The sequence below is a fragment of the Meleagris gallopavo genome, chromosome 4 (assembly GCF_905368555.1).
Source record: "Meleagris gallopavo chromosome 4, MGAL_WU_HG_1.1, whole genome shotgun sequence".
In the NCBI taxonomy this organism is placed as follows: domain Eukaryota; kingdom Metazoa; phylum Chordata; class Aves; order Galliformes; family Phasianidae; genus Meleagris; species Meleagris gallopavo.
The window spans coordinates 11347312-11374635 of NC_139407.1; the positions used below are offsets into that span (position 1 = coordinate 11347312).

The 27324-nt window shown below is 39.3% G+C and overlaps 1 protein-coding gene across 11 annotated transcripts in view; it reads right to left on the bottom strand.

Annotated features, from left to right (window-relative positions):
- The window catches only part of SLC10A7 (solute carrier family 10 member 7), a 255974-nt gene that overhangs the window by 126446 nt on the left and 102204 nt on the right, over window positions 1–27324 (bottom strand). For 9 of the 11 annotated variants that reach the window (XR_014882834.1, XM_085222162.1, XM_085222164.1 and 6 more), the window contains 4 exons: window positions 18106–18189; window positions 7302–7467; window positions 4293–4344; window positions 2680–2753 (listed from right to left, as the gene is read on the bottom strand). Coding sequence is in view for 10 of the 11 variants with exons in the window: in XM_085222162.1 (XP_085078288.1) it covers window positions 2680–2753; window positions 4293–4344; window positions 7302–7467; window positions 18106–18189 (376 nt within the window). In the remaining variant the exon portion in view is untranslated. The remainder of the gene's footprint in view (window positions 1–2679; window positions 2754–4292; window positions 4345–7301; window positions 7468–18105; window positions 18190–27324) is intronic. The other 2 variants (XM_085222166.1, XM_085222165.1) reach the window with 1 other exon arrangement.

The window sequence follows — 27324 nt, forward strand, 5'->3', positions numbered from 1 at the left end:
AGCGAAAGAACAAGTGTTGGGGGGCCATTTATACACTACCACTGGAATCTTGAAGCAAACAAAGCAGAGTTCCACAATGGATGTGAAACCAGACCCTGAGATGCAGCTATACTTTCAGGTACTGTAATGAAATGGTGAGGGAAAAACTCTTCCTGCTACAGGAGAACAGAAGGTTTCTCGTTGAATGGTCTATAATAAACACCCCTGGACACTGAGAACGTGTCAGAGCAACAAAGCAAAAAAGCTATGTCTGTTCTTGTTTCTGCTAAGATCAGGGCAGACAAGACTGTGCTATAGATTTTACTGTCACTCAGAAACTGCTGATCCTTAAGAACAAACTATATCCTCTCTGCTGTCACCTTCAGTGAAGGAAAAAATGCTAGTTGCTCTGGTTAACAGATCTGGTTTACAGCATCAGCACAGAACCATACCTCATCTTATTGCAGCTTTACAAAATCTGATCCTTTTTATTCACACAGAAATGCATATTTAAGCAGCCCTGTCTTACCAGGACCTGGTACTAGTAACAAACAAAGTAGAATGGTCTCAAAGCCAGTCAGCTTCTGCACAGTATGCAGGCTTACATCATGTGAACACTGTGCAAAGTACACAGGAGAGTGATGGGGCCTTTGGCCTGACCAGACACGGGCTCCCGGAGACTATCAAGGCTCACACTCAGTTCGGCACTTAAATACTAAAAAAACAATTTGCAGTTATTCTCTTAGAGGCATGGTAAGCTGCAGCAGTATTGACAGAATGCACACAAAATCGATTTCACTGGGAAAAAAAAGGAGGGAATTACAAGTTGGTGCTATCAAATACAACCAACTTCTCCTGTGTAGTATCACAGTTGTGTCCTAAGTTCCTAAGCAGCTCCATAGAACAGCAAGAACAGCAGGGCGTTATGACTTAAGTGTGGGGTTGCTTTCTTTAAATACAATTGTAACTGTCCTGCCAACTACAGTCTCATTTGCTAGTTGAAGCTTCAGTTTCACAGAACAGTTGGCTGGAAAGAACCTCAAATGTCATTTATCTTCTGCTTTAAGTCAGAATCAGCTCCACTTTATCTAATTCCTGACTGAGGCTTGCCTACAATGATAAGGGATTCCAAGACATCCATAGGCAATATATCCCATGGTTAAAATGGTTTTACATTAGAGTGGCTTCCTTGACCGTTACCTTAAATCCTCTTCACTGTAACAAAGCTTTTTTTCTTTTCAAAGTCCATTGTGAAAGAGGCACTTTCTCCTACTTTGTATCAACCATTTACGCATTTCAAGACCACTACTTTATTTCTGTTGTCATCTCTAAAGAATTTCAGTTATTTCAACCTTCCTGCAGGGTCATGTTTATGAGACCTAGGATCATTTACGGTATGCTCCTCCGATCCCTTTTCAGTTGGTTCACATCATTTTTGAATCCCAAAGACCATACCATAGCGTCAGAAGCCATAATATTCTCAACCCATGTGACTTGTTTTACCACTCTGCAATCCATAGGACCAAGGAAATTAATTTAGTTTGATCTAGCATGCACTTGACAAATGTATGGGGCTGTATGGGGCTACTCATATTCTAGTTTCCTCCTACACTGTTAGAATTATTTCAACATTTCAGTAATTTTCCACGAAGTTTAACTCACTGACCTGTAAGTCCTCAGCCCCTCCCCATTATATTTGCCTTTCTCTTGTCTTCTACGAACTCATTCACCTCCCACAGTCTGCCAAGGACCCTTGCTATCCACTCTGCAGCGCAAGTCTGGCTGAAGCAAAGAATCCAGAGCTTACTTTTGCCACATCAAACTGATCTGCGAAGACCTCAGCTCTCTAAGTCCTAACTTGTTCTTTCCTTATTTCAGGCTTAGCTCTTATCTTTCTTATTAACATCAGCTGCATTTATCACTGAAAGACAGAATCCTGAAAAGACTTAGCCGCATACACTTCATCAAATGTTTTTATATTTTGAAAAACAGTACAAAAATATTCAAGTACTAGCCATTTCACTGGCTGAATGTAATGGATGAAGCAGTATCAGATAGCTCTAAGTGGGACTCCAATTTAGTAGTATTTTGTGATTTACACCAGAACATCTTATCATCACAAGGGGATTTTAAATGACAAATATCTGAATAGTCCTTGCGATAAATTAATTCTAATAAAAAAAACAATGCCATACAAAAAAAAAATCTGCAGACTTAAAATCCCTATGTTTTGCTCATGTTAAACAAAAGACAGTATCGTCTACTTGTAATTTGTGAATGCACTCCATGCTTTGATTTTTCACTTATGCATCCTAGTTTTGAAGTAAATGATCTTTACTGTGAGACTGGGAAGATACACCTTAGAATGTTTTCTGAAACAAAGTTGAAATGTTATCAATACTGGCAACAGAACAACAGTACAAGAAAAGAGAAGCCTTTTCTTCTCTGGAAGTGAGGATGTCTTACCGTACACCCACTGAAATCTCAGAAAACTCTGTTTCCTGCCCTGTAGTAAGCATATATCTTATCTGCACAAAACCATTATCCTACTATTAATACCGTACAGACAACATTACTTTTCACACTAAAAACAAAACCTTTAAGCAGAAAAGTCAGCAATCAACAGCAACTTTTTTCCTTCAAGAAAGCAAAGCACGAATATTACTGCTGTTTTGCTTAGAAGCTTATCTCCTGACTTACCCAGGGTGAGAGATTTGTGTGTGGAACAGAAAATGATAGCCACTGTGTCCGCTGGTGTGAAACCAGAGTCATTCCTAGAAAAAAGAAGTTTTAATAACCCCTATTAGAAAAAAAAAAACAACTCTTAAAATACGATTGATTGATCAAATGCGTTACTTTGAGGATCCATATGCATATTCACATCCCTTTGATCAGTACTAGTGACAGAAATAATTCACAAATGAATGATAGCGTTTATTTATTTTTAAGCAGAATTATTTCTCAGTTGTAGCAAATTCTCTCATGAATATACTCTCTTGTGAAGGGGAAGAGTTCTACACACACAGTATATAGGACAACTTAATTCCAGCAGGGGCTACTTTTGCAAATGTGCTATACCACAGCAGTGGCTAGCTCATCTCTGTAAAAAAAAAAAAAAAAAAAAAAAAAAAGAGAGAGAGAATTAACTAGGATTTCATTTCCTAGCCTGTAATGACAATAAAACACTCAATTTAGATAGTTTATTGATTCTACGCTCTAAGCATTGCTTAGAATATGTAGTTTTCTTCCACTTCAGAGAAAAACTTTATCTATGGCTTTAGGCACTGGAAGAAATGTTAGGAAGGGTGGAAAAAATGACACGCAGAGGTATACGGTTGGATCATACCCTTCGGTCCTAATTTGGAATCATTTTCTGAGATTCTAAATACTTATCATAGTGTCCAAGCCGGTTACAACTTAAAACATTGTAGATTTCAGGGAGAGATTTTTGCCGGGACAGATTTTTCCCCCAGCTCAGATACAGCCATTCACAAGTTATTTAAAATTGCCTTCCAAGATCAGAGTATGACCTCGTCACAGAAAAATTTTCTCGTGGCACTAAAAAAAATACAAGTAGCTGTAAGACACGGCACCTTTCTTTATGATTCTCCCTTACAGATACTGTATAATTTATATAAAGCATATGTCTGCTGTATTGCGGCCCTTTGCATTCAGCAGTGTGCTGCTAAGGAAAATGCTCCAGAAACACCAGAGGACAACGGTGGACATTCTAACTAGCTCAAGTGAAGCCTTTGGATCACTAAGCCTCTTGATAACACCGTTCTGACTGTTCTATTTTTTGAGAAGTGAACGTACAACTTTTCTTCCTAGTTGATATTTAAAAAGAAAAGAAATATATCTCTACCAAACGTTAGTTCAGGACAACTGTCTGTTAAAAATCACCGTATAAATGTAACACATTTGACAAGTACAAAGAAGACGGGACTGCCAGCCCAGCAAATGTGTCTTGAGATGTAAAAAGTCAAACTGAGTTCTCTCTCTCATATGTCATCAGCATGTCTGCAGGGCAAATTATACCTTCAGTGACATCTGTGCAAATCCATTTTTTTTTTCAGTGGATGAGGTATAGCAGTGATTGATTGAGATTTAACAACTCTGTAATTAACACACAAGAAAGGACAGAATTCAGGTCCTGTTCTCCTAGCATAGGAAACCCTAAGAGAGAAAACGCAGCGAGGACAATGAGATATCAAAATGAGGTCACCCCTATTCAGAAATCCGCTCTTTAGACATTTTTGTATCACTCAAAACGAGAGCATCATGCACGCTTCTGTTTCAGGACACTCAATTACCTTGTAGAGAAGAGGAAAGTCAAAAACATGAAGCTCATCTGAACAGAAAATACTGAAAGAGAAACAGGTTCAAATTAGTTTTACATCACAGCAGTAAATGTCCCTTAAATCTTTGTGAGTGCTGTGTGCCTGCCTTTTGTACCTACACAAGAGATCAGAAGCCAGGCTGGACCAAGTCAATCCAGAGAAACCCAATGACAAACAACCCTTAGAGCTGATGATTAGGAAAATCATGTCTGGAAGAACAACACGCATCATCACATCTGAGAAAGCTGGTGGTAGTATTCTGGCTACACAGGTTCTTCTTGAGGTAACGTCTGAATCAAGTACTTATTGAAACAATTAATGACAGAGGCTCACTGTTGCATGCTGCTCATCTGTTTTCACTAGTTTTGCTTATTGGGTCAACAACATGAAATTTGTTGGATGTGCTCTGGTTGCCAAGTATTTAAATGAAGTCCCATTGTATTTAACAGAAGCAAGTACAATGTGTAAGCACGATTGCCATTAAATATTCTCACACACTGGATACATTACTCTCCAGATGAACGATAATAATTAACAGAAGATAATTACACACATTTAATTCCCTGTGAGACAAAGGCTAATTCCTGAACTGGGCAGTGCACATCAGACAAAGCAGCTGTTCGTTCAAGCTCAGTCAACTTTGCAAGCGTGGCTGTGTTTTGCACACACTGAGGGGAGATCTCCTCTCTGCCAGCTCACACGATACCTGCAGGGGTTCTGGGCCATGCAGAGCCCACACTCAATCTGTGGTGATGTTGGGAATGAGCTCAGGGAAGCAGTCTGCTCCCCAGCTGTGCCACGAGTAGCTGCTGGGGCTGCAGAGACCAGCTCTGCACCGGAGGGCAGGAACTCCCTGCAGAGCTGGAGGAGAAGTCCTATGACCTATACAGACCTTTTCAGGGCCTGTGCGCGCTATGGAGGGAGGGCTTTTGCTTTCAGCAGAATCTAGGGTGAGTTCTCTCCCTTTTCCTTGCAAAACTTGTGAGTGCAATAAGGCTAATGTGCCCCTGAGGGTACTGCAAGCCAAGACAATGCATCTGATTGTGACCTGAGATTATAACTGGGCGGCGTGATAGGGATATTAGCTATTATCAGTGACATTTTCCATTCTCTTACGTACATTCCCTAGGATATATGTCATCTCAGCATGCACTTAATACTTCCTTCATGAACTACAGAATCAATCCATTGTTCCTGAACTACAGTTTTTCTGCAACTAAGTAAATTAATTTAATGTGCACAGAAAAAAAGATCCCTTAATACATATGATTCTGTAAAGCAATATGCAAGCGCTGCTACCAATTATCCCTTGTGCATGGTTTGCTGTGGCTAGAACATTAACATAAAAACTACATGAAAACATTAATCAGCAGAATAATAAATGTGGTTTCATCTCGAAATCTTTGTGCTAATTTCCCTCTGTGGTATAACAACACAGACATCCAGCCAACACACCCAATGAAGGTACAGAAACTTTTGTCTGGATTACAACATACACAGATTCATCTCCACAATTCCTTATTGTTCAGCTTTATAAATATTTTAGAACAAACAGACATATAGTATCTTCCCAGCAGCTTCAAGGCTTATAGTTAATATTTGTCTGAAGAAACTCCAATTATGCACACTGGAAATTAAAAGTATAGGTCGTGTATGTAATTACACACGGCACAAATGCCAAGCACTCTCTGCCAAAAGAAATTGTAAGAAAGGCAATGGAAGCAACCACTTTACAACAACTGTTCTAGAACATGCCTTCTTATCTGAAAGGCAACTTTTTTTGAAGTGGTCATCACAGTAACTAAATTACTTCTCAGTTCCTTTGTATGTTAAGGCAGAGATAGAGATTTCTATATCCTGTTTCCCCTGACAACTCTGCTCTTATTTAGGCTTGTGGTCCCTCCCAGGTGCCTGCGCAAATAATTATTTACTCCGTTCTGAAAAAGCTCATTAGAATGGCTTCCTTCACTCGTTTCAGAATAAAGTATTTACACAGCACCAATTATAGTTTCATGTGATATTTTATACACACGTACTGTTTCAGAACCCCCCAAAACTGCCACAATGAGAACATAGAAGGCAGAATAAAAACTGACCCACAAAGGACGGGGCAAATTTCCCAGTAACTTCAGCGACAGTTGAATTTATACAGGACACATTATTTTAGTTAGACAGAAACATGCACATACACACATTTGAGGAAGGTAATGCGCTGATTTCTTAAAATAATAGTTTTAGGGAATTTGAGATGTGTTTTGTACTGTAATATGCTGCAGTTAGTTCGCCTCTAAGCAAACTGAAACTGCCTCTGCACAGTCTGAAATGAAACAGGAATTACTTACTGGGAGAAAAGACAGTGCCTGTATACCACTGCCCTTCCCTGGGAGGTAGTGATCTGCAAGTGTATTTTTAACTGATGGCAAAGATACCAGCAGTCTATTCTCATGTGTGCATTACTTAAGGCTGAATGAATAGAGTGCTTCTAAAACAAACTCTGTACCAAATGTGTTCATCCACAGGAATGTATTAACACCTTCAAACTCCCAACTAGTTTTTAGGTTTGTACAACAGTAAGGATCTATTTAAAAGTAAAACAACATTTCTGAGTAACAGCTCAAATGCAAATATTTCCTTTTTGTTTGGAATACTTCTATGCAAACATGGCTGTTAAATAATCAAGCAGCCAAAATCTGAACAGTCACGAATACTTGGAAAGTGAAATCACACCCCTTTAAAAAGGATCACCAAGCAATCTCAGAGACACCTAAACAGCAGGGCTCACCCCTCTCAAAATGCTTTCTCAATCTCCTAAAAGCATCCAGTGCCTGAGAAGTCAAGTGATCTATTTAGTTTACCGGATACATTCAAAGTACAAGCTCTAAACCCATGACAGCATTCCCTCAGCCCCACTCCTTCCAGTATGTATAAGCTCACTGCACACAAGAATTGCTGATGAATTAGATGTTTTAAGATTATACTTACTTATAAACACTATTATAATCAAGCTAAACTTATCAAGGTCAATATTTGGATTGGCAAAAGTATCACAGAACGTAGTGTAGATAATCATCAGGAGCACGCAGCTGCTGATTGTGCCAAATGGAGGCTTCTTCCTTTCAAGCCAGTCCTTGATGTATCTTCGGACAATCTGAAACACAGAAATCAACAGGTTGCCTCTTTTCAAAGATGCAGGGAGCCAACTTGGGCATCACAAAGTGAATCTGACAGCAGAAAGACACAAAGAGAAGAGAGTAATTTGGATGACGGCCACAGTGGATTTCAAAGCTTCCCTGCCACACAACTCTTCTTCTGGGGAATTTAACATTTGTAGTGCAACTTCCACTGGGTGTCCATAATGAGAGTATATTTTCAAGTACATTCAAATCCATCCTTAATCATGCCAAATGTTCTTTGCTAGCTGTCACTGAGACATGCCCATTAAGCCTCCCCAAAGTTTATCTCCTCTGCTGATACTAATGGATGTATGTAATTATCACAGTCCCCTTTGCATCAACAGACAATTCCAAGTGCAACTTTGGGAATCTTAAAAATCTGACATCTTCAGGAATTTTAGGACAGTAGATAATCGAAAGCGATCCATGGAACATTTTAATATTTAAATAGCCAGAGATGCACCAGAAGTTTTTAATTAAATTATAACTCAAGCTTGAAAAGCAAAAGTGCATGTGTTGTGGGAGTTTAAATAATTCAAACTCTGAATATCTAGAGTTTTTGTAAATCCTAAGACAAATGCCATTTGCACGCTTTCAGAATACCAGAATTAACACATGAAAACAAGCAAACCGACTGTACTTAGCCTAACTTTTGCACTTTCAGGAAATTGAATCTGAAATTGTTTCTTAGGGTATTTTTTTCCTCTTTTACAAACATATAAACATTTTTAAGTAAATTCTACTTTCAAATTATGCCAAGTACTACAAAACAATGCATCACCAGATACAACACGTCTACTTCAGCTTTGCCTGGGGAGTTGCTTTTATTTTTTCCTCTTCATTTTATATGCTTTGAAAAAACTTTTTAAAGCTTTTCTCATACAGCTGTGATTTGTGTTAATTTTTAAGTGATCACATTATCTTGCCTAATTTTTCCTGAGGCTCTCAATATTCTGTTACCTTATTCTTTCAGAAATAATAGCGTAAGACTCAAAAACAATGATACCAGAATGCTCTAAACGAGTTTCATTACCTTCCATAGTAATACCATTAATAAATATCACCATTATCAGTTTATATTTTAGAAGTATTTGAGATTAACATTAAAGCATCATCACCAATGCTACCACAGAACATTTTCGCACACCAATTCGCACTCCATTGCAAAAGCCACTGGACTGACCTCATAGCTGTCAGCTTCCTCACTCCCTTCCCTGCCTGTTTGCAGATGTCTCGAGAGGGAAGTATTCCAAGTAGCTATCCCATTAACCAAAGAAAACAGACCTGATAAACCACAAAGCAGGTCATCTGCTAACAACTCTGCACATGGAGTTAGAGGGCATCTGAGGAGTGGCTGAGGTCCCTTGGTTTGTTCAGCCCCGAGCAGAGGAGGCTGAATGGAGGCAGTCTGCAGCTCTTCACAGGGAGCGGAGGGGCAGCGCTGAGCTCTGCTCTCTGGTGACAGCGACAGGGCTCAAGGGAACAGCACGGAGCTGTGTCGGGGGGGGGGGGGAGGGTATTAGGAAAAGGTTCTCCACCACAGGGCAGTCAACAATGAAACAGCCTCCCCAGGTAGTGGTCACAGCCCCAGGCTGACAGAGTTCAAGTCGCATTTGGACAATATGGTTTGAACCTTGAGTGGTTCCTTGTGGATCCAGGAGTTGGACTCAAAGACCTATGTGGGTCTTTTCCAGCTGAGGATGTTCCATCATTCCATGGAGTTCAGAAAAAACTCAGCAGGCTGAAGACCACTGCTCACCTGACAGTACTTCTAAGCTTCCCACTGCTGAAGAACAACAGATTTACAGGAAACCATAATAGGAAACAAGTGGAAACATTCAACTTTAACCTTCCACACTTGCTAGATGTTAAAGAGAGAACACAACTCAGTGATACAGCCCGCAACACCACAGAAAGCATGGTAAAGACAACAGAGTAGCGAAGTCCTAGGCTACAGCAAGTCAGGACTTGTACAAATGCAGCTGCTGCGAGCACAAAAACAAAGGAAAGTAACCACGCACCTTCAGAAGGCCTCAGGTACACAGGGATCTCCAGAGAGATACCCTCACCTCCACTGGCAACCCTTACGTGAGTTCTGGGAAGGGATGGATCCTGGCTCCACTCCTTCTGCTCACTCAGGTACACTGCATGCACCTGAGCTGCCCTGGGTTGGCCCTGACTACTTCAGGCCATGACTTAGCATTTCTGCTATGCCAAGGCAGCTGCCAGCAGGAGCTCAGTATGACAGAGATGGAAAGTCAGGTTAGCTTAAAATGAGCATATCTGGGACTTCGGAAGCAAAAAGCAAGAATTTTCACCAGTAAAATAACTGTTTTCTAAGTGAAAAAAAAAAAAAAAATCCAAAACTCTAATATCCCCTAAATGGAGGCTACACTGGGGAAAAGGAAAAACTACTGACAAAGAAAAGACCACTCACTCACGGCCCTTTTACAAGGCTCGTACTAAAAGTAATGTGATGCTGAAAAAGGAAAGTTACAGTTAATTATGCCACAGTGCAACTGAAACTGTGCAACTGAAGCGCAATTTGAATGTGTCTGTACAAGGTATAATTGTAACATGTATGACAATACTGACTTCATACATGTATTCAACACACTGATGCCTAAAGGAAAACATTTTAAAGCTGAAAGTAGTATTTAATTGAAATCTTCAATCAGCTGGTACCTTCTTTAGATATCCGTCTCTACTGAGTCTGCAATTATTGTGAATAAGCATGCACAAACGTCAGCTTTCTACTGCACTTAATATAACAAAAAGAGAAATAACAGAAGACATAATCAGACCATGTTGAACTAAACTGTGGCTTTAGAAATTCATCAGCTCAACTTGTGTCACTTGACATATATACTGAAAAACCACAGATGAGTACGTCCTCTGTAACACAGAATCTGACACATTTTCATCTTCTCTCAAGGCTCCAAAATATGTAAAATTTCAGAGGCCAATTCAGCATATAATCACTGATTCCAAGTAAACCAAATTCTTAAATAATTTCAGAGAGGAATAAAAAACAACCCAACAGGTATTCGTAAGATTTTTCACAAGGAAGATCACATCAGCTGATTATTTTGACTGACAAACAATCTATTTGTTACTTATTCATGCTCTGCAGAGTTGTTTCAGGATGCTTTGAGAGCCTTTTAATTCCTAATCCAATTTTCTAACTTTCCAGTGATTAAAAAAACAAAAAAACCCACGAAACCACAGCTTGCCAAATTCTGCAGTGAAATAATGGTAAATCCCAGAAATACAATAGAGTCAACACATACAAGAGGTACAGAATTAGGCAGGGAACCTGCTGGTTCTGTGGTGATGGCATGCTCTGACAGCAAACCTAATAGGGGTTGAAAAGCCACAAGCAGCAGAGACCAAAACGATTAAATAAAGAATCCAGTAGGTAAAATCAGAGCCCGAGGAGGGACATTAAGCTTCATTTGTCTGCAAATACAGAGAGCTAACACAATGATTTTTGTGCTTTATGCGCTGAACCAAAGATGCCAGACTCGAGCACTGTACTGATGTGCTGCTTCTTTGCTGATAAACTCCAGTCTGGTATTTTGAAGTACACACCACTACGAGGGGGTACAAGCACCAGAGAGACAAGCAGTTGCAGAAAAGTCCAAACTGATATTTCTGTGAACAGATGAACTCACAGCCTGAAGCAGAAACGTGAAGACCTGACATCCAAAATAGATGCACTGCACTGGCACACTGATGAAAAAGAGCGAAAAGGACAATGCTCTTTCAATGCAATAATTCCTCAGACCTCAGTGAAAAGGAATTCCTTATGTTAAAAAAAAAAAAATACAATTAGAAATAACACTGCTAAAGTAGGGGGAAAAAAGGCAGAGATGTAAAAATAACTAGTGTGAAACTTAAAAGCAGTTAAAAGCATACTTCACATGAGAAAACACCGCAGGATGCAACCTTATCACGGAGAAACCACGCACAATTTTTTTAAGGCACAAAGGCCTTGCAACCCCTAGCCCTGCCGAGACCCCTTGCAGAATTACATCTACAAGGAGAGACTGTGGCCTGTGGGCCTGTGGTAGTGATCCCATTAAGCACAAAGAACTGCAAGGATTTTCATGCAGATTCAAATGTCAGCCACGAAGTGCAAGGAATTCCTGATGGCTTACCTAGAGGTTGCACGTATAAGAACAAGGCTCAAACTGGCTTCGTGGAGAAAAGCAAGGAGGAGAAGTAAAAATTTGCATAAGATGATATTTTATAACTAAAACTGTGTGATGAGAGATGCTGAATAAAAGGAACCAAAGTTAGATGTTAACCAAACAAAAACGCGTCCATCAGGCAGCTACCATCTAGTGCCTAGAACCTGACAGTCTCCAAAGGCATCAGCTCAAATTCACTTCAAAAACAGTTCCAAGCTCAAGCTTCCCTCTAGGCCAGAATTTAACTTTTAGCAACAATGGAATGTAATTACACATCAATTAACAGAATTGAGCCCATTTCAAATTAGTTCTTCTACCAGAATAGTTATGTGCCATGTACTTTTCCTCCAGTCTGCTCAGCATCCTGCTGTAACCTTCTTGTTGACACAACAGTCTTCCCAAGCAAATGGGCTGTTTATCTTCTTAATTCACTTAGCATGCCCTGTGCAAAGAAACACGACCCGCTCTTCCAGGAAAACAGGTAAATACTGCTCATCTGTCATAAGATCATACGTGAAAATAGTAGGAGATGCATTATAGAAAAACAATTATCTTATTATACCTTCATAACAGTCAAACTATATAGCCAGAGAAATCCGTCAGTAAAATACAGTTAGACTGTTTCCACCTGCCTGCTCAAGTGCTGGACACACAAGATAAAAAATGCAATAAACAATGTAATTCATTAATGATCATTATTATTTGATCTAAATAGGACAAGGAGTTTTTTTTTCCCCTTGTGTACATGGAATGGAGCCATCTCTGACACATGTAATACACTACACCTTTTAAAAATTACCTCAATTTTTAACTTATCTTATTTTAAGCTCTTGAAATTAAAAACAGGAGGAAATGGTTGTGAAGCCACTTTTTCTCTTTCCACAAGAAAATCTCCTGGTATTTTCATCATTATGCAAAGTAGCTTTTTTTCCAAATCTATCAACATTTTGGGAGTGATGTAAATTTTTAAGGGAATTTATGCTTTTGCTACACTTTTGCTCCTGTTGTTTTTTAGCTGTTGTTATGGACTTCAAAATACCCAGACAAAACACCTGAGCTTTAACATTTCAGCAAAGAAACACAAGCTTCTTTTAACTTGCGTTCAAACACATGAGGAAGCAAGCTGAAACAAGGCTGGATTTACCATTATTCCTAAATGCGGTAGTTATCTTATTTTGTATCTTAAGGTAGGACTCCTAGCTAATTCTTTACAACTATTTTCACTACTATAACTTTGCTATGCAAAATTTTCTTTTGAAAAGCAGTCAGCCAAGCCAGAAAGATATTTGGGATAGTTCAATGACTTCTCAATATTCTTTCCTATATAGTGACAAACCAAGAAGGAAGTCTGCATGGAATATAGGGAACAATATCAGTGAAGCTTGGAAAATATGACAGGGGGGAATATACTAAAAAAAGTAAAGAAAGTGAACTAAGAAAATCACTAGAAAGAATAAGATACCAGGATGGAAAGGGGATTATATCAGTTTTTAACATACGATGCAGATAAGATGCAACTTCCTTCACAGATCTATGTAACACCATAACCTGCACACAACTAGGGTCCATACTGCAGTTCAGATGCACTGACTTTTCCAGAGAGGAGCTCCTACTACTGGACCAAACCCTGCCCTGATCGCTTGACAGGGACAGCACCCACTCTTACTCACTCCTGGATGCGGTCTGTCATACAGGCCCAGACACCGTTCCATAGCTTCTAGAACATCAACAAATGTCAAATCTGTTCTTCTTCTATAATCTAATTAAATAGTTCTGAAGATGGGATTGGGGAGGCAAAAAAAAAAAAAAAAAACAACAAAAACACAACTGTTTTTGAAATCTGGGGAAAAAAAAAATATATATTTACAAGCCTCTTGTTTCCTTTCCTCAGTTTACCAAATTCCTCTAAAAGCTGCTTTACTCCATTCTCCCCAGCAATTCACTCCTAGGAGATAGCTCCTGACACACACATGCCTTCAAACCAAACCTAAAGCCCATGTATGGCCATTTTGAAAATTAATTTTCACATCTTGGAGCAATTTACAAGCGTTGCTTTAGAACACTACAAACAGGTGCAACATGGCAAAGAAAGTCAAGTGACTCCGTAACAGCACTACAAATATTTTTTTCATATTCTGTATTTCTTTGGGGACAAGGTTTTGTTTCCTGTTGAGTCAAGCGTTAGGAGGGAGTGAACTGTGGTCCAAGTGATGATCTGACATCTCAGTTTTCTGCAACAAGGTTCTAGAAGCACTCGCGTCTCAGGATAGCAGTCCTCCTGCTCCCCAACTCCCTGGAGCCTGAAGAAGTAGAACTGCTTCTGCGTGGGTTTAAGTTACGAGACGGAAAGCATTTGACACCGCTCCCTTTTCACAGCAGTCGCTTTGAGCATTGCTCCCCACCCCCTCTCCACAATAAATGAGCATTACGTTATGGCAAACCGTTCCTTCAGCTCACTAGCAACTGCCACGTATCTTTTTCTTTCAATTTCTTATTCTTTAAAAATAAATACATCGCTAAGCCTTTTAGCTTCAGTTTCACTGACGACTTGTACTGCAATGTAGCACTCCTTTTAAGTTGTGTTTATAAACACACCTCCAAAACGCTGATGGGGTTCCTCTGGAACATTTTGGGCAACGATGCAGAAGGCACTTAAAATCCTTTACTTGTAGAACACCGAGATTTTTTGTGTGACTAGGTTCTGTTCAACTGCCTTCATTTTATAGATTAGGGAAGAACCACCACTAGAATGATAACATTAATTTTAGCTTTAGTTAAGGTCTGTTTAATATGAAGTGCCCACTTTACACTGGCAGACAAATTACCAACGGGGCAACTAGAGAATGCATGAATGATAATGTACAGACAAGCTTTTTATTATTTATTCATAGAAAACAGTGGGTTTTGGTGTGCTGCTTTGAAAAATGTTCAAACTAGTAGAATATAATGAAAGCACAGTGAAAATTCTATTTCATTAACATTTAATCATAAATTGCTCTTTAATATAAAACATAAAATAAAAGTCTGTCATAAGCACTTAGGTGCAGAGAATAGAGAAAGTCTTCAAAATGGGAAAGGAAATATTGCAGTGGCTTTCACTATTCCCGTTATCTGTCACTTCAGAAGAAAAAAATAAGTGCAGAAACAAGAGTCTTCAGCCAAATTCTCAAGAGCTGGTCAGGAAGGAACTATTTAGATTTTTCCAACATTTAGACATCGCTAACGCCTACAAACAAAGAAACAATTAGTTTAGCAACATGACAAAAGCTCAGGAGCAGCAATCGTCCTCAGGCTTTATCGAACTCTGCCACCCAGTAAAAAAGCAATCAGAACTTCAAGGTGCCAGAACAAATGCAAAAATATTTCCTATGACACATCTGTTCCCATGTTTACTGAGTAACAAGTATTCTCAAATTCCCCTTAGAGGTGTACAAGAGCGATGTACAAATAGGCTGCTACACTCTACAGACCATCAAGCTTTATAGAACACCAGGTCTTTATAAAATACTGTAGATTCTACCTCTCCAAGACCACTTCTCAGAGAAACGTTAACTTTTACTCTGCAAATACAAACACAGTATCATAGTATTCACACTGATTTGAATGATATCATGCTATCGATTAGCAAAACGCATCTACAGACATGGAGGATGCAGGCCACTGCAGACAGCCAAAACATCTGTGACAAAGAACAGAATAATTATCCTTATTGAAGGTCATCCATCAGCAACTGCTATCTGTAAGCCTCAGTGGCTCCCAGATAACAGAATGTCTTTCCTCCTCCTCTACCAGTTATTTCTTTAACAATTGGCAGCCACCACCTGAGCAGAGGACATACATGTAGCCCTTTTGACTTTTCATTGTCTGTGACTAAAAAAAACTATATCTTCCTGTCAACAGCAGCCCAGGCACACAGTAGAAAATTCTTTAAAAAAGAATAGAAAATAAGTATCAGTGACACTATTGTAAAGTCCTTCTACCAGTTACCATTAAAAAAAAATCCAACAAGCCAACGAACCAACTCAATACACTGCCATAAAACAAGAAACAACGCAAAACCAAAAACGTCATCTGCTTTGCTCTTTTTCCCAAAGGCTACTGAAGCAGCCACCTTTGCAGCCTGCTCAGGAAACCAGCATCTAGGCAGCAAAGGTTTTCCCAGGTGAGATTGTTTTTCAAAGGAATATAACCCCCTTAGAGAATGCTTCCTTAAAGCAGCCTCCTCTGTTTTACATTGATGAGGATCAAACATAAAACCTGCGTTGATCACAGCTGAATAAGAAGATGAGCAACTCTCCAAGCAAACAGTTTCCAAGCTCAGTTTTTCCCAATCAAGCTTTTTGCTATTAGGGAACCTTAACAGGCGTTCTTGCACCGACTGTGCGTAGTAAGGAATTGACATTGCAGGCATGAAATGATAAATTAGAAGTAATTGCTGAGGCTGTCATTCATGAATTGTGGGCCATTATCTCTTAATGCATCTGGAATCCCAGAGTGAGCAGCTTGTGATTCACAAAGCACTGCTACGTTGCTGTGCCGCACACGGGGCAGCAGTCCAGCAATGACTCAGTAGAGGTCCACAAATGAAACGCGCAGCTTCCCATTTAATTCAAAGATGACCCAAGCTACCTCTGGCTGAGGCACAATAAGACTTATCACTGCATCTCCTGATGTCACTGCTTTTCTTGCTTACGGTTTTTCCTTGCGTTACTTGCATCTTACGTTTAGACATCTACCTTCAAAAAAAAAAAAATGGCTTTTATTCCTCCCTAAACAGGTTGGTTTACCTTGGTACAGTTCTACCTAATCACAACAATGAATGTAAATCATCCTTGGGATTTGTGATCTGAAGCTTTCCTTAGCGTTTCCTCTCTTCCGTAACCTATGAATAGATAGTAGAGTATCTCTAGAAATAGCGCCGTTATGCTTCCAGGAAACAAGAGCTACTCCTTTTCGTCATTCACTTCCAGCCATCACTTCAAGCATTTCTAAAGGAGAGAACTATCCTTTGTATTCATGAAAAACAAACTCTTACATAAATTTGTGACCGAGTTAAACAAACTTGAAGATTCTCTATCGACTTTTCCTTCAGCTCCTAAATCACATCTGTTGTCACTTAAATCTCATCACATCTCATTTGAGCTTATTCAGAGCACTTATTATGCATGCTTACTGCTCAGTCCCCATTAATTAGCCTTGCTATTTGTTGTAGTCGATAAAAAGCCACAGTCACTCACCTCACATAATTTCTTAGAACAACTTTCCAGGGCAGACGAAAGCCCTATTGCAATTTTGTACAAATCTGCTATCATCATCAGACTGATCACACTGCAGTACATATTGCTGCTACTCCATCTATCACCGTAAGTTACTTTATTTCTAAGATCTGCCGCCACACTGTTTATTTCCTAGAATTTTGAAATACGGCAAGAACTTCAACTTTTGGGACCTCCCAGGACTAGAGGAGTCAAGAAACTTCCCTTGTTAATCTCTGGATTCCAGAGACAGAAACATTTTTCCTCTGAAGTAAGGGGGAAACCCCCCGATATTCCCTCAATGCATTATTTATGCCTGAGAAAAATGAATGCTAAGAAGTATAAAAGAATTAGGCTCCAGGTGTTTTGGTGTACAAAACAAAAAAATAATAATGGACATTGGGAAGCAGAAGGAAAAAAATATTTGTGAAAAACAGATACCACAGACACAAGTGTCAGAGGAAATTTTACTTTGCATTCAGTGCAGTATTTCAATGGTACTCTGCGAAAAATAAGGCCTTGTGTTTCAGTGTGAACAATGAGTATAAGACGAAATAAGGAACAAGTACTTACTCCACGAATCCCTCCCATCCAATGTTACAGATGACGGAGGAGTCACGTAGAAAAATAATTTTAACTGCATGATTGCAGTTGTATGCAAAATTGATCAAGCAGTCTTAATTTTACTATTTCTTAACTTGTGAGTGCTTAGCCTTTACATATCTTTCGAGACAGAATTTTTTAATTTTGTAGTTAGTAGCAGATACTACACAAGGAGAACTTCCTTCATCATCCGGGCAAAGAACACGTGACAAACGGACTACACAGTATTCTCAAAGCTCATTTGTACGGAGCTGCAATTTCTCACAGGCCGGGCGCTGCCATTTTTCCCACTTTAGGCTCACAAACTCCCTTCTCGATATGCAGCAGTGTATGTTTGTGGTAGTGAGGGACAGATGCTCATTCTCAACAAAGATCAATGTGGCTCCAGGGAGTACTGTAGCATCCTTTCTCTGATATTAGACTTGACTATCCTGAGGCTGTTTCCTGTGTGGTAGCTTGCCATGTTGCTGGTCTGTCTTCAAGATAGCTCTCTTTACCTTTTTTTTTTTTTTTTTTTTTTTTTTTTTTTTTTAAGGTGACGATGTATATTTAAAAGACATACCTGTCCAATAATAAGGGGGACTACAACAGTCATAAACAGCTGCGAGAATATAGACGTAAAAGGCACAGAGGAGGATGATCCAAGCTACAAAATAAAAATATGCCATTAATATTCAACTTTTTCTTAGTATCTGCAAATATACAGTTATCACGCATTCATATACTTTTATTATATGCATAAAAACTTGGAAGCATGTGCATGCATATTTAATTATAAAGTCCTAATAAGGCATTTGGTATTCCACAGTAACAAAAGTAAAACAATTCCTGGTTGATTATGTGGCAACGTAAAGGAATAGTTCCATCAATATTCATTTTATTGAAAACCTACTACATGCATCTGCAAAGTAAATCATATTAGTGTTCGTACGATGACAGTCTAAAAAGACAGAGAGTGAACATCTTTCTAACTAAGCTGTTAGCTCAGCAAACCTTAGTATTTATACACGTAGCAAGCAACAAAAAGATAGCGGCTGTTTTCAGAATAAAAATAGTAGTAATAAAAAATAATAGCGAAGATATTTAGCCTTTACTTCGATAACAATACCAAAGATATATCTACTGAAAGCACATAGCTATTCTTTCACCATGACAACAATGGGCTTTGTCTTCAGATATGTGATCTCTTCATTACTATTTTAAATACTAGAAGTATTTTATTCTTTAAGATGCAAGCAGAAAAGGTGAACCAAACAAAGTTGAACAAATTTCTACAACTACAGAATGCTTAGGAAAATATTCACTCCTTTTTCTCTTATTCCATACTAGGTCATTTAAAAGTTTCAAGCAACTTAGTTTAACATTCCTTTAACAGTAATGGAATATACATTAAGAAAGACAGAGCAAGACAACTGAAAATAGCATTGTCAGAGCTTCCACAGGCAACTGTTTGCTTCAGAAGTAGAGCAAATGACATTGAATAGCGAATTTTGCAGACTCACATCATTCTGTATCTTGCACATCACTTTAACAAATGTCAAAATGATGGCAGAATTCAGATTTTTTTTCTAAATGACGTTATCTCCTAAAACATTCTCACATACATTACTCTTATGAACTACATTCTGATTGCATTACACTTTTCACACATCCACCATTGAAAGCTACCTGCAGGCATGATAGACAAGGTGATCATAGAGTGGGACCAGATGAAGTCTATTCTAAACATACTCCATCACTTTTTTTCATATGTCCCTTTCTGAATATACTTCAGGTAGAGAACTTTGGACAAAGCATAGGTGAGACAGCTACATGTTTCCTATGTGTTACTTTAACAGGCAACATGAGGTGAGATTCAGTTTGGCCATTTAATAAATTAGAGCATCTCACCCACTTTGTTTGCAACCCCATCACCTCCAATTCCAACAACACGGGCACAGCAGACGGCTGGAGGGGAGCAGGAGATGACATCCTCACAAGGTTATCCCGTCCCCAAAGGAAATGGGGGCTTTCTGCACGATCCCTTGCAGAGAGCAGAGCTTCAAAATGCCATCACACCACACTTACGGTCATCTCCTTGTTTTAATCCTTATAAGAAGCTTCTGAAATTTTAAAAGGTTGATAGTTTTTCAAACTGTAGATTTTTTTATTTTTTATTTTTTTTGCTATGAGCTGAGGAGTTAAAAGCATTACTTACTGGGTATTCAAAGAAGCTTTTTCAAGTGAAAGTGAAGATTTTTAAACTTTAAAATCTGCCTGAGTCACAGAGGAGAGAATCTATCTAAGCCATCCACATGCCAGGCCCGTTTGCACAGCTTCATGAAACCGTGACGCTTTGACAGTGGCTCTTGTGTATTTTTATGAAAACACAGATTGCACTTCTCTGACTGTTTTAAAGTTTTATGCTTAGTGGGTGTGTAGTCAAGAAAGAAAAGCTGTTTAACAATACAACACACTGCTGAAAAAGGCAACTAGTCAAACCACAATGGCCTTGCCAATTATTATTATTTTTTTTTAATATTACTTCAAATATAGCATCTTCAAGTCGTCGTGGATTCATAAGCACTTAATATGTAGAAGAATTTATTCAATTAGTTTTTATACAGCTAGAAATTGAATTACAGATACTGAGGTGTGATACTAGAGGAAATCATTCACATCACAGCAAATCAATTTTTCTAGGAGAAATACAATTATTCAAAGAAATAATCTTCTACATCAAGGTGTGATTCACCGCCTTCTGAATTTCAGCCCACCAACTCGGCCTTGCTGTCACCTGGACGAGCAAAAGACTATCTATCATAGATATTTCAGGTAACTGTCGTGTCCTGACTACATTTTAACTAACGCAAATATTCACCAATCAGTCCATAATGTCAAAGCAAATAAATGATTCATTAATTCTCATTTCTCCCAGAGGAGGTGAGCTCCTCAGGCACACCTGGTTCGTAGGAACAACTCTCCTCCTGAAGAAAAGGTCCAATTTTGTTGCTTCTAACATGACTCCTTCCTCTCCAGGACAATCCTATGACCATATCAATTTTGATCCTGCTTCAGGAAAATAATTGAGAATCACGTTACTCTGCATCTCCAGCACCTTCATGAGTTTCTAAAGCACTGAATAGAGCTACATTCTTTCTTGGGTCCTTTAGAGGTTCTGATACTCAGAAGAAAAAGACTTCATTAGTCAGATCTGGGCAAACAGATGATAACCACAACGAATCACACATGCATAGGGATCTGCAGGTAACAGACGCAGAACTTGAGCACAACTGCCTCAACATCTGCAGTAAGCAGACTCATCAGCTCACCTATGTAAATGTCCACGGAATCTCATGCACCGCTCATGTTTCAAACTAACTTTGAACCCAGCCAGTTAGGAATTTGGCATTTCAGGAACAGAGGAAACAGTTTATAATGATTCTGATCAAACCAGAAACGTTTGATCCACAAATGTACATACATACATCCACAAGTGTAAATATTCTGTCTGAATGAATATCTGTATTTTACTTATGCTTTGGTTGGATCAAGCTAACTTCTGTACTCTGTCTGCCATCATGAAACAAAGCACAAACAAAACTAAACTCAAACACATAGATCTGCACTGCACAAAGATCAGCACCGTGTTAAAGTATCTGACTTGGCTGCCCTCCTTCTATAATGACATCCATGTCTAAATATCAAGTTGTCTTCATAGGGAAAAAAAAAATATTGAAGCCCTGTATGAACAGATATAGAAACAGCACAGATTCAAGCTACTGATTTATAGATTTATAGAAAAGAATCTGCTTGGAATCTCCCAAGGAAATATAATGTATTATTTTATCAAAAACTGATCAAAAATTTTCGTGCCAGCACATTGTAAAAAGCACTTCTCTATGTTTATTGCAAAAACATTTTTAAAGAGAAGTTTGATTTTTGTAAAGCAAAGGTCACATTCTATACTGCATAGCAGCATGTCAGTGAAAGGTTTAGTAATGAATGGAGGGCTGTCTGAATAAATACTCAAAAAAATTAAAAAAAAAAAAAAAAAAGACACTGAAAATTCCTTCTTATGAGGGAAACAGGCACTTTCCCCTCAAATAATCTCAGTGGTTTCAGAAGGCTAACTCACATGAGCAGGGCCTGCACCTTCTGCAAGAGTTTGCTGGATATGGCTGTAATAAGAGACTTCCAGGCAGATCCTTCTAAACAATTCTGTCACCATGCAGCATTTCAAACCTGACCTGCAGCGTTCTCACTAATTCAGTCCTAGACCTTCCTTCTCAAGAGACTGTCTGTTTTAAAAAAACAAATTATTTAGTGGATTTGTTTATGAGTTTGCAGTGGAAACACTGGCTTATCCTTAATTGATAGGATGTACTTCACTGGTTGTGGTAAAAACAAAACAAGCAGAACAAACAAACAAAAACCTTGGTTACATAACACTAATACAATTAATTCCACTCTCAGGCCTAGCCTGCTCCGCAAGCCAGATGCTCCCCCTCTAATCATCCTTCTGGCTGACCGGGGAGGTATCACAGTGGGTGTTCCCATGCCTACAACTGCCACCGATTCAGAAGACACACACCTCCTACCAGTCATACTAAATTATAATCCAGTGTCACATGTGTTGCACATATTGAGTCCACTTCAGAGGCACCTGTCCTTTGGGGCCTTACTTTTCCAATGTACTCCTCTAATTGGCATGTTTCCTCAGGTTGTGTCATCATACTCTATCATACTACATCACCAGCCAACTTCAGCCTTGCCCATTTGTTCAGCACAGACAAGGGAGAGAGGAGAGGTGAAAACAGGAAAGAACCAAGGGGGAGGTTCGTGGGTTGCTCTCTTACATGAGATGTTAAATTTAAGCTTTTTGTTTCCACCTTCAGTTCAGGCTACTGATACCTGTCTTTTTAAATGGTCTTCAGCGCTGTGATGCCACTGCTTCTAGCCATTCTCATCTAGGCCAGACCCAGCTGCCCCTGGACCACGCTCCAGCCCCTTCATGTCCTGCTGCTGAAAGGAAGTGTTAGGTGATGTGCTTTCAGAAAAAAATTGGATGGGATACGTTTCAGTAATGAAGAACAGCAAACAGGAGCAACCAACTTAATGTCTGAAGACGCTTCAGCAAGGCAACTTCCAAACAAACAAACAAACCAAAAGGCAGTAGGTAATCCTTCTACCCTCCTGTGAATATAACCTTGTCCAGCTGCCAGACTTCGATTTACTCAAATCATAGGAATTGCAGAAGGTCCAAAGAAATGAAATGGCCATTCTCGCCTAACATCTCACAATAGTCTAAACAGAGCTGCCTGGTCACTAGGATGTTTTTCTTCCTCTGCTGCTTTAAGAGCATTCCCAAGCAGTGGTTAAAACACAGCATCCTTGAAGTTGGAAGTGATCTTCTTCTGAAGGTCATCTAGTCCAACTCCTCTGCAACGAACAGGGACATCCACAGCCAGATCAGGTTGCCCAAGCTCTGATCCTGTCTCAGAGACGGTGCATCAACCACATCACTGGAAAATCTGTTCCAGTACCTCACCAACGTCACTGTAAAAGATTTTTTCCTTACATCTAACCTATATCTACCCTCTTTGAGCTTGAAACCATTTCCCCTTGTTCCATCACGACAGACCCTGCTAAAGATTCAGTTCCCTTCTGTCCTGTAGCTCCCCTTCAGATACTGAAAAGCCACAATCAGGTCACCTTACAGCCTTTTCTTTTCCAGGATGAACAGCCCCAGCTCCTAACCTGTCCTCATAGGAGGGGTGTTCCATTCCATGGATCATTTTCTTGGCCTTCCTCTGGACACAATCTAACAGGTTGATGTCACTCCTGTACTCAGGACTCCAGGTGAGGTCTCAGCAGCGCAGCGGGGCAGGATCACCTTCCTCACCCTGCTGGCCATGCTTCTTTTGATGCAGCCTAGTTGATACAGTTGACTTTCAAGGCTTCAAAGGCACATTGCTGGCTCATGTCCAGCTTCCCATCCACTAGTAATCCCAGGTCTTTTTTGGCAGTGCTGCACTCAGTCCTTTCATCCCCCAGCTTGTATTAGAAATGGAGGTTGCCTCAACCCAGGTCCAAGATCTTGCATTTGAATTTGATGAACCTCACAAGGTTCACCTGCGCCCACTGCTCGAGCACGTGGAGACCTAGATATCTCCAAGTGGGGTAGAGGAGTTGTGTGAGGGACACCAGCTCCCAGAGACTGACTAAATGCCACTGGTTCTGAAACAGTCTGCTTCCAGAGGGTGCTAACAGTAGGAGAGGTTTGCCACTGAGGATGGAGCTTCTATATCAAGAAAAGAAACAAGATTTGACATTCAAAAGCAAATAAATTTCAGTTTCCTAGCACTAGAGGAATAAAAAGTATCAGAAATAACCTATTTAAATTTTAAAATAAAGCTCTAAATTCTGCCTATCAAACCCAGCAAATTACCTCTTTCGGCAGAGAAAGGTACTAGATGTACAACAGAGCTCGTGCTCAGTGGTTTGGCAATCACGCGTTTAAACAAATAGATCTTTTATTGTTATTCTTAAAGATTAAATGCAGATATAGGTCTCTGTAGTTCTGCTAAGGAAGAGAAAAAATGTGTTCTGGTCTCATGGCACATTTTGCAAGTAATTCCACATTCTAGATGCTTTTGTGACCGTGGAAGTTGATTTGGCACAAGCACGGAAGACCCCAAAAGCCTAGCTGTCTGCACATCTTCTCCTGTGCTGTTAAAATATACAGTTCAAGTTTCATAATCAGATGTGTAGAAAAAGGAAAGTAGACAAACTCAACTTTAAAAACAGTTTTTTTTTTTTTCCCTTCTTGATCGTAAGAAGAGCCTGGATATACTAATATCTCTTTGTTGAAGTAGTTTCTAATGCTATGCTGGGTTTCTCTATGACACATTAAATATCATACCAAGCCAAATACAGTTGTCAATTTCAAAGCCTTTTATAGAGGTCTAAAAATAACTGTATGTATTCTTAACTGTATCAGGGCTCACCCACTTACAAACAGGACAATGATCTTCAGAATTAGTGTAATAAAATGAGATCAAACCTATAGAGACACCTAAGCAGGAGTAAGATGGTTAATACCCTAACAGAGCAGTGACTTCAGGACTATCCAAAGATTCTGCTATAAGCATGGGGTAACTAACTGGAAACAAGTATATCAGTACAATTTAGAATCTTCAGTATTATGTTTCCATGGAAAAGGCAGCGATGACATACCTGAAGAAATAAATCATTTAAAATAATTTGTACAGGGCTTGGATAAGCCCCTGTGAAGAATACCATGCAACTGCACAATTGGTTTTACCTGAATTGAAGAAAGAATTTAAACTGCAACAAGTGCAGAAAACACCTGAGAACGATGGGTCTACTTGATGAGCAATGTCTGCTTGTTGTTAGAAATGTGTTGTTTGTTCAACCTAGCTGAACAAAGTCTGGGAAAGCAGATAGGATGGACATCCAGTCTGAGCCAGGAATGTACTATTCAACTATATGTTAACTCTGACAACAAAGACAAATGGGTGAAAAAATCTGTAACAAATATCAACTTGAAATTAAAAGGCTTATCAGATGGTGGACAGAGCAAAAATCTTTACTTTCAATATGCTCCATGTTGAGAAATTGCACAGCACGGAAAGGAAAAGGACTGGGTGACCTGGGACTGGTCCCTCCCAGCTCCCCGGTTCTACGCATCCTATGCTATGTGTGTGTTCAGTGTCTGCTGTGTGGAAGCAGGATGCATACATAAGATTCCCTTAGCACTGTATACATGTAAAATTCCAAGAGCAAACAGAAGCAGAAAAAAAAGTCCTCTGGAGAAGCGTCACACGGTTTAGAACCTCCTGCCTAGACAAATTCACAATAGTTTGTATACATACACAGAAGACAAGGACCCTCTATTATTCTCTGAATGTTACGTGTATGCAATTTTATATTATAACAAACTCATAAAAGCTGAATTTTAAAAAGAAATAAAGTGTTTTTATGACTGCGTCACAACAGTCATAAAAAAGTTCATGTTAAAAGTAATGGGTTTGGATCAGATCAGAGTATTTTGTCTTGTCAGTGATTAAAGAGATAGCAAATAGTGAGGTAAATAACCAGGTGGAAACAGTGATGCACTTCAAATCTTTCACATGAATGACCTGAACTGTTAACAGCTAATGCATTGTGCTGCTTCTCCCCTGCACGCTGTAATCAGCTTTTTGTCACATACCAGTGAAATCCATTATCCACAACTTCCTTATCAACTTCCAACGCTTTCCAGCTATTAAATATTTGCATACTTAACAATGCGTTTGACTGGCATCTATTCTCATTTACAAAGTATGTGAGAGAAAAAACAGTGTAGTATGTAGAAATCCTGGGTTGGCTTTGTTGTTTTTTGTTTGTTTGTTTTGTTTTGTTTTTAAAAGAAATGACAGCTACTTTTAGTAAAAAGATTTACCTGAAATACCATAGCACTTTGTGAAAACTTGAGAATCACCAACAACTTTCAAGACTGTGTTTTAATTTAAGGATGGTGAATACAGGGGGACACTTTGAAAACTGCAATATTTCGATCAGCATCTAGTTTCACTGATGTCATTATTCACCAGTCATTTTATTTCTGTTTTTAATCCAATACTTGGACAGGATTTTCTTCATTGACTACTCGCTCCTGAATTTCTAGTACCTACAGCTTTACCACTGCAATGCACCATAAAAATAACTACCATAAAATCCAGAAACTTAAGAAGTTACCAGAAAACAAAACATCACTGAATAAATCCAGTAACGAAGCAAGATGACAAAGCCTTAGGAAGATTGCATCTTGACACAAGTGTCATGGTAACCCCCTTTGGTGAAACAGCAGACATGGGAGCAGTGCATGACAGTTACATGGAGCTTTTTGCCAAACGTATTTTTGAAAACGCACATGAATTTTGCATTGGCTTTTTAACATTCCATGCTAACTGGTTTGCAGGCACACTTCTGAAGAGTCAACGATGCATAAACATCTAGAACACGTACTTATCTGTAATATTTTCTTTGATGGCTTTCAATGACAAGTCATAGATTCACACACCTGACTTTTGTTACTTTGATAGATTTTTGACCGTGTTTCCAGCAGCTGAAGAAATCACTTCCGTCAAGGCACTGAATCTCAATAGCAACGGTGACATTAAGATAACAGCAGAGCTGGAATGCCATGCCATAAAATGCACGGCATCACATTTGGCTCCAACACATCTGCAGGTTGTTTTAAACATATTTTGACAGCAAATACAATCAGTGAAGTCATAAGACTTGGTAGAGTTGCAAGTTCATGTGTTCAACCACATCTCAGGACAGAGAGGGGGAACCCTGTTCCAGAGCAACTGGAAAGCACTAGACCCATGCTCAAAAGAGAAATATCACTACATCCAATACAGCATCTACACTACAGCGGCTATAGTGGTGAGGCCAGTCTCTTTTCAGTGGTACGTGGAGAAAAGACAAGGGGAAATGGACTTAAGCTACAGCATAGGAAGTTTCACACGAATGCGCATAAGAACTTCTTTACAGTGAGGGTGACAGAGCACTGGAACAGGCTGCCCAGGGAGGTTGTGGAGTCTCCTCTGGAGATATTCAAGTCTCACCTGGACGCCTACCTGTGCGACCTGGTGTAGGGAACCTGCTTTGGCAGGGGGGTTGGTCTCGATGATCTCTAGAGGTCCCTTCCAACCCCTACAATTCTGTGATTCTGTGATTGTAATTGCAAGACAAAATTTAGAATATATATGTACTATACACTTCTCAG